The sequence below is a fragment of the Buteo buteo genome, chromosome 9 (genome assembly GCF_964188355.1).
Source record: "Buteo buteo chromosome 9, bButBut1.hap1.1, whole genome shotgun sequence".
Classification (NCBI taxonomy): Eukaryota; Metazoa; Chordata; class Aves; order Accipitriformes; family Accipitridae; genus Buteo; species Buteo buteo.
In genome coordinates, this window is record NC_134179.1 from 40,313,995 (window position 1) to 40,322,548 (window position 8,554).

General features: G+C 57.9%; 1 protein-coding gene across 1 annotated transcript; it reads left to right on the forward strand.

Moving 5' to 3' along the window:
* Positions 1-1,072: 1,072 nt before the first annotated feature.
* Positions 1,073-1,378, forward strand: LOC142034896 (feather keratin Cos2-3). The gene has a single exon (XM_075036719.1). The coding sequence runs from the start codon at positions 1,073-1,075 to the stop codon at positions 1,376-1,378; it is 306 nt and encodes a 101-aa protein (XP_074892820.1).
* Positions 1,379-8,554: the final 7,176 nt, after the last annotated feature.

The following is an 8,554-nucleotide window of genomic DNA, read 5'->3' on the forward strand; positions in this document are numbered from 1 at the left end:
CGGCCCCAGCATGCTCAGAAAAACAGTTTGCATTAAGGGCCCTTGTGATCCCTGGAATCCCCTGACAGTAAGATGCCAAAAGAGGTCAACAAATTTCTCCAGAGGGCAGGTTTAGGAGGAAGAGGGTTGAAACCCAGCAGTGCAGCCCACCTGCCTGGGAAGCTGACCACAAGTGAACATTGGAGCAAGTCGGGAAGGAGGGAGGGAGGAAAAAGGAAAGACACGGCACGTCCTCACACAGGGAAGCCCTGGGGTGACCAGCCAAGGATTGCAGGGCTGGGAGCAGCTGGGCCATTCCTGTCAACGTGGCCACAGGCAACCCCACCAGCGTGCCCCAGGCCAACATCATTTGCCTGCACTGCACCCATCCGGCACCCGAACTGAGTCTTCTGCCAGCAACGCCGCATTCCTGTCCTGCAAATCCTGGGGCCTCTCAATCCCAGCACTCAGAAGAAGCCTCCTTGAGGGCATGGGTACGGCATAAGCCAGGAAATGAAAAGGTGTCATCCAGGAAAACAACCACCCAGCCCATGTCATTAGCTGGGATGTTTTCCGTTCTTCATGAGCACCTTAGAAAATTGTCACTTCCGTAGAAGCTCCCTCTGGGCCTGGGGCAGGTCAGGGCCACCATAAAAGCCAGCGCAGCTCCTTGCTCTCATCCACCTCTCTCACGTCCTTCTCCTTGGGAACCAGGTGAGTCTGAAGGCCTTTCCTCATGTTACTTTCTGCTCCTGCAGATGCATGCTCCTCGACCCTATGCTGGGTCATGGTGCTGCTTGTCATGGGAGGGGGAAGAAAGGTGAAGGTCTCACTCAGAGAGTGTCTGGGACTTGGCTGAGGAGGCTCTTCTTTTAAGAGGTAGTCAGCAGCTCCTTTGGGCCTGGTGACACTCGGCAGTACCGTGTCTGGATAGGGCTCAGAAACCCTTTAGCATCGCTGCCCAGCTTCTACCTCCCAGCTCAGCAGGTGCCTTTGACTTTGCTGGTGGACTCATGGCAGGCGGCTTCTCGCATGTACCCGCGCTGTGATTCCTCCCTACCCTCTCTCCCAGGTAAACTTCTGGACCTGAGATATGTCCTGCTACAACCAGTGCCAGCCCTGCCAGCCCTGTGGCCCGACTCCACTGGCCAACAGCTGCAATGAGCCCTGTGTCAGGCAGTGCCAGAACTCCACCGTTGTCATCCAGCCCTCTCCCGTGGTGGTGACCCTGCCTGGCCCCATCCTCAGCTCCTTCCCGCAGAACACCGTTGTGGGCTCCTCCACCTCCGCTGCCGTTGGCAGCATCCTCAGCTGTGATGGGGTGCCCATCAACTCTGGGTGCTGTGACCTCTCCTGCATCACCAGCCGCTACTGTGGCAGAAGGTGCCCCCCCTGCTAAAGCCGCTGGTGACAGCCCGGACAAGGACCACCCCAAAACCAGCAGCTGATGCTGAAGTGAGGACGGAGCTCCTGGCCATTCATTTCAGAGAGGCTGAACATCCAGTGCTGCCCTTCCAAAGGAGGGCAGCGGAGGCCCTCTGAAATCATGGCCAAAGTCTAAATCCCCTGCCTTCCACTACCTCCGATCTCTTTCTTGTCTCCTTTTGTTCTTCTGGGCCGTAAGATCCCCAGACCCAACCTGGGGCCTCTGCTGACCCCGCTCTCTCCGCGGTGCAAGCAAACGGATGTCCTGCAGGATCTCCACCATGGGCAATGGGCGCAGACTTTCAGCAGCTGCTATTGCTCTCCCTGCACCGGCAGCCTCCTCTAGAATTGAACTCCCTTCCCTCTTCAGAGTTATTAAAGTTTTCTGCATCACAGCCTCTGCCTCCAAGTAATCCTTTTCTTGGTGGACATTGTCTTGTGGTGCCAAGGACAAAAGGTATTGCCTTTGGTTGTGGGGGGAGAAGGTGAGGACGCAAGTGAACTTTTCATCATTTCCAGAGGAAGGGGAGGGTGGGAGACAGGGCAATGGGTCCCTTGCAGTCACTGCCTCTTGAAGCTGAGGAAGACATACTCAGCTCCTCCACAGCCAGTGGAGATCAGGCCCTGCCTTCTGGCATCTCTGCTCAGGTATGGCCCCTTGGCCTCAGAGCAGGTCCTGCAGATGGGGAGCCCAAGCACTGCTATCCCCCAGTGAGGAGCCCGGTGGTGCTGGAGGCTCTGGGAGGTCAACAGCTGACAACCTGTGCGGAAGGAAATTCTACCTACACACCCTCTACACCCTCCACCCCCAAACAATGCCCTGCACAGCCCAGCAGTTACACAGGTGTGCAGGGCTAAGGTGACTCACAGGCTGATGTTGAAATCAGCCTGGCCAGGCCACACACCAGGGTCCTCATGCTTCTCACAGAGCCCCAGCTCCCACCAGACAGGGAGCCCAAGGACAGCAGCCAGTGCCCAAGCCCTCATGGCTGCTCTGTGGTGCCTGGCCTTCTGCCAAGCATGAAGCAGCTTTCCTTAAAGCTGGCTTTTCTCCTGGCACGGCCTGTTGACCACCTCTGCCTGGGGGGTCTCTTCCCCCATTGTGCTCTTGTACAGAGTTGTACAGCCTGGTCCCACTGATGAAGAAACGAGGCAAGGCTGGGGAAAGCCCACGAGGCAGGGCATGAGGAGGCCTCCAAGGACCAGCAGAGTGCACTGGGGGACAGCAGGTCCTCTGGATCACAGCACGGAGGCATGCAGCAACTGGAGGAGCCACAGAGTAGTTCTGAGTATTTTCCAAAATTGTTGTAAGCATGTAATTCCTGGAAGGAGCATTGTTCTGTGACATGTTATTTACATTTTTCATCTTACTTTGAACTCTGACCTCTGAGGGACACATCCCGGAGCAGGTACTCTAAGGAACAGGTTTGCAGGAATACCTGAAGAAGCAACGTGCAGTAGACAAGAACAGAAAGTGAAGAGCAGCAGGGAACCATTGCACAAGCGGTCCCAACTTCCTACATTGCCCATCACTTCTCCAAAGCCACGGGCAGAATAACCACATAACCCGCGGTGAAAACGAGGGAACCTGAGACTCATTCAACACCTTCTTCCTCCTCTCAAGCCACTGACACTGTCCTCTCCTGGAAGAGGATTTTGACCTGCAGAGCTCTGGGTGTACAGGGCAAGCATCACTGCCAGGGGAGAGCTGAGAGCCTCTTCCCCCAAGCTCAGCCTCACACAAACCAATGCCCTCTCTCCCCTGGCTTGTTGCACAGCCAAGGAAGCTTCCTGCACCAGGGTGTCTTGCACAGCACAGAGGTACAAGGCAGCGTCAGAGACCTCGACTTCCTCCAGCCGCAGAAGGCTGTTTTTCCCCGTGGTGTTCAGCACAGTGGTGAGACGGCCACTCCGCCTGGGGCCAGCTGCTGCCTGATATGAGATAAGCTGTGGGGCTTGGCCTTTCCTCTGCTGGTACCAGAACAATCCACCAAAGTTAGTGATCTGGTAGGTGCAGGTGGTCTGGAAGGTGTCTCTCTCCTTGACTGTGACTTGTCCTTCTTGCTGGGTGACGGTGGTCTGCCCCATGGTGCCTGGAAGAAAGCAAGGGTCAGCAGCTGTGCAGGGAAAGGCTCCAAGATGCAAAACAAGAGGGGATGCAAAGTGCCAGAGGAGAAAGTTCCCTGTGTCTTGCTCTGCAGCAAGACCCCCATGGGTGGGAACAGCAAGGTGGAGGCTCCAGGGAAGAGCCTGTAGTGCCTGGCCTTCCTGTGCTGGCTCCAGGACACCTCCAGCAGGGTGAGGGACGCAGGAACACCTCTGAGAAGTTTCATCCTGCTCCCCATTCCCTGTGCTCTCAAAAGGCTCCAAGGTTAAGGGAGGGGAGGGAAAAGGAAGCCCTGGCATTGCAATCACGCAGGAGGAATGGATAGCCAGGGCATGCTGCATGACATGTGCCGGCCCGGAGAGATCCTGGGACACCCTAAGAATGAGAGTGGGATGAGAGAGCTTTCATGTCCCTGCATCACCTTTCAAAAGTCCTGTGCGTCAGAAAATAGGTACTGCTGAGATAGAAAAGAGCTTCTGCAGTCATATGTCTGTGAAACGCTGGGCCCAGACAGATCAGCAGGGAGAGGCAGAGAGAGGTGGATGGCTGGCAAGAGAAAAGGAAGGGCAGGGGTCTAAGATGATCAGGAGAGGAGAGGCTTCTTCTTGGTCTCATTTTTCTTTCCCATTGGTAAATGCATCTTGAGAAAGCAGGTGCAAAACCACCCGTGTGATCTGATGTTTCCCAACATTTGCCCTTACTTCAAGAGCAGCTCCGTGCAGAGAACTGTTGAGGGGGTGAGGCTCTCCTGGGGGGAAGAGGAATCAAGCCTCCAGTCAAAGGCAGTGCTTACCTAGTGGTTGCCTCAGGAAAGCAGCGAGGATGAGATACCCGAGGTGCATGCTGAGACCAATCCTCCTGCATGTGTGAGAGAGACTCAGAAAAGCCACACGTCCCCACCAAGAGCCCTGAGAGAGCACAGCTGCCGGAAATGACTCGGCAAGGGCAACAAAGAGTGAAACAGGGAAGACAAAATGCTTCTCCTTAGCACGCTTGAATTGCCCATGCTGTGGTCCTCCCTCCTCCAGCAGTGACACGTGCTGCTCCTGCAGACACCACCTTTGCTTTTCCAAGGTGAGGAGTTAAGGGGGCATAGACATGCACCTGGTGACCAAGCTCACTGGCACATCCTCCTGTGCAACATCTTGGGAGTCTCTCTTTCCTTGATGCCTCGTGCCTCCTGTTTCACCAACCTCAAGACCACGGTCGAGTTGGCCTCTCCTGGCTCCTGCATGGTGCCCCAAGCTCCTCTCAGCACACCTCAAGGCTGCAGCTCTCACAAACACAATGGTCAACAACCCCAAACCCTGCAGACACCAACTGTCCCACTCAGCCCCTCCAGGCACTGTGGACTTTCTCCCTCTCTTCAGGAGAAGATATCTCAGGAACCAGCAAACGACATTTCCAGCCACACTGCCCATCCCATCTCATAAAGCTCATGAATCAGCTTCTGAAAAGCTTGTTGGGGAAAAAAAACCCCACTCAAATGCAAATAAACAGTCCTTTCACTTGACCATAACCCTTCCGTTCTCGGTTTCCTCAAAACAAGTAGGAACTGCATTTGACCTCTCCTTCCTTGTAGCCTTTAACAAAGCCTTGTAGCCACACTATTTTTACTCTTACCATAGCACAATTTAGGTTGGAGAGGTCCTCTGCAGGTCACCCCCTCCAAGTCCCTGCTCAGAGCAGGTCTCATTAGATCAGGCTGCTCAGGGCTGTGCCAGTCACGCCTGGAAAATTTCCAAGGCCAGAGCCTGTAAAATAGTTGTGAAGAGTGCATTCCAGTACTTGAGAATTTTCCGGGTCAAAAAAAAGTGAGAAATAAAAAGACCCCAGGCATGGTCTCATGAGTGACAGAGGAGAAGGATCACTTCCCTGGCTGGCTACCCTTTTAAAAAGACATCTCAGAGTGCAGTTGGTCTGATTTCCTACAAGGGCACAGCTGCTTGTGCTGCCCTGGGCTCCCAGACACCACCACTGAGGCAAGCATGCAACCTGGCCTGTTGGAAGCCCATCCAAGGAATGCCTGGAGAAGGCGTCCTTTGCCAGTTCAGGACAGGGGCCTCTGCCCTTGCAGAAACCAGGTTTTCCCCTCTGCTTCTGCAGCCTGGGAGCATGGACCTGGAACAGCTGAGTGAGCTACTGGAGCCATGCAGGCTTCCCTGGGGACCAGCTGTACAGAAACCTTTCTGGTCAGTGGACGGCTTTCAGCTTCAGCAAACCCCAGACCTTCGACCCCTTTGGGAAATGTAGCAATTCTCTTTCTGACTGCCTCTGAGACATGACCTTGGCACCCCTTGAGCCCCCAATGTGTCTCGGACACTAGGTGTGTCCAAGCTTTCATCCCATCTCTGGGACTTCACCTGCACACCAAAAGGCTCTGCATTTGGTGTGGAGCCAAATCCTCTACAACAGCCTCATGGTCTGGGACCTATGGAGAAAGCCTGAGGGTTTCAGACACCTCTACGTCATTGTCTCATGCCTGTGTTGGGCTCAAACTCCTGACTCTGCAGGATGGCTTCCGAGGACCGGAAGAGATCCCGTGGTGGGAAACAATGGAGAAGCTCGGAAGAATGTGCTGCCCAGGGAGGGGGTTGAGTCACCATCCCTGGAGATATTCAAAAAGCAAGTGGAGAGGGTACTTCAGGACATGGTTTAGTGGGCATGGTTAATGGTTGGACTCGATGATCTTGAAGGTCTTTTCCAACCTAAATGATTCTATGATTCTATGATTCTATAAGAAGCTGGATGCCGATTGCGATGGCGATACTTGATGCCGGTGGCAGTGCTGATGCTGATGACAATGCCTGGCAGCAGGGGAACCTTCCCGGGGCCCATGGCCGAGAGGGGCCGGTTGGGGTAAGGTGGCCCCGGCGAGCAGAGCAGCAGCGCCGCCCTGGCGGGCATGTCTCGGGCTGCCAGAGACGCCTACAATCGGTTGGGTTGGAAGGGACCTTGCAAGACCATCTAGGCCGACCCCCCCGCCAGGGCAGGGACATCTCTCACTCGATCCGGTTGCTCAAAGCCCCGTCCAGCCTGACCACGAACACTTCCAATGACGGGGCATCCACAGCTTCTGTGTGTGACCCATTGCAGTGTCTCACCACCCGCGGGGGATGTCTGTCTGCGTCCCGGTGGGAGAGTGGGGGTGCAGGTGCCGGTGCCGGTCGGGCGGGGGAACGGCCCCGGGGCCCGATGGGCGGGGCTGGGCGGGGGCGGGCGGGGCGGCAGCGCCCCCTGGCGGCCCCGCCCGGGGCTGTCCCCCCCCGCCCCGCCCCGCAGGCCCGGCCCCGCCCGCGGCGGTTCGTGCCCGGCCGCAGCCCCGGCTCCTCTCCCCGTGTCTCTCAGGCCGCAGTAATACACGGCCGCGTCCCCGCGCCGGGGCCGGGCGAGCCACAGGGCGCTGGACCGGCGGTCTGCCGCCACCGACAGCCGCCCCGGCGGGTCCGACAGCTCTTTGGTCCCTTTGTGAACAAGCGTGAGGAATGCGGGGCCTTGGCCCGGGAGCTGACGGTACCAGTGGATGGACTCGGTGGACTGTATGTTGGGGTGTGAGCAGTTGATGCTGATGCTGGTGCCCTCGGTGGTCTCCGCCGACGCCTCCTGCTGCACCTGGGCTCTGACCTCAGCCACTGGCGAGAAAGGAGAAGGAAAGACCAAAGATCACCAAAGATCGCTCAGCTCTGGTGGCTCTTTTCCCAGAGAAACTGTCAGGAACAGTGGCAGTGAGACAGAGCTGGACTGGAACGGATGGCGACATGTGCCCATCAACAGGGATGGAGCGTGGTCCTGGGGCAGGTGTGTGGAGCAAGGGGAGAGGTCTGGGAGGGAATGTGAAATTGATGCATGCAGAGTTAGAATGAATGTCGGGTGCAGGGATGGACGGATGGATGAATGGATGGATGGACGGCGAGAGAGAGAGGAGACAGGAGAGTTGGGTGTCTTGCAGCGAAGGATGAAGGGTTGAATTCAGAGGAAGGGGAACGAGGGATGGCAGAGCGGCAGGGAGGGGGAAAGACACGCTGAAGAAGGAGAGGAACAGCCCGGGCACAGCCCCCGGCCCCGTCCACCGCCGCCAGCCCCGCGCACCCAGGAGCACCGCGGCCAGCGCCGCCAGCGCCGCGCCCCGGCACCGCCGCATCCCGCCGCTCCGCCGCCCGCGCCTCGCTGCCCCCCGCCAGCCCCGGCTCTCTGCTCCGGCCGCGGCGCCTCCTCTCCGCCGCCTCCGCCAGCTCCGCCCCGGGGCTGAGCCCTGCGCCGGCGCCGCTCGGGGTCTCGCCCGGGCTGCGAGGGCGCAGGGGCTCTGCACGGGCACCGCTTTGTCTCCTGGGCAATGCCCTCTCCCGCTCCTCCGGCAAGGACACCTCCCCAGCAAGAAGCAGCCTGCGCAGCGCCAGCAGCAGCCTGGCACAGCAGCAGCCGGGCACAGCAGCAGCCTGGCACAGCAGCAGCCGGGCACAGCAGCAGCCTGGCACAGCAGCAGGGCCCTGACCCGGGAGATGGACCAGCTTCCCAGAGCTGTCTCCGAGCTCAGGGGCTGCCAGCAGCAGCCACTGGTTTCCTGCGGATGGCAGGGAGGAGGCTGAGAGCCTCCCTCCCTTCAGCTGCCTCTCTGCACTCGCGGCACAGGGCCTGAAAGTTGTGCTGTGGCCAAGGGGCTCGGAGGACACATGTGCCCATGGCAGCGCAGGGCTCAGGGCAGGGGAGAGGGGGAATCACTGAGTCAGAACGCAGGTCGGAAGGGACCTGCAGAGGTCATCTACATCACCCCTCTGCTCGGAACAGATCCCGTTAGATCAGGTTGCTCGGGGTCACGTTCAGTCCAGCCTTGAACACTTCCCAGCCTGCATGACTGCCTAGGCTGGTTTCTCCCTCAGATGCAAAATCTTGCCCTTGCTCTGTCTGGCCTTCATGAAGTTCCAGTCAGCCCATTTCTCCAGCCTGTCCAGGTCCTCTAAACAGGAGCCGTGTCTGACAGTTACGGCCCATTCCCCTTGCTGGGTGTTATCCGCAGACTTGCTGGGAGTTCCCACTCATGACATT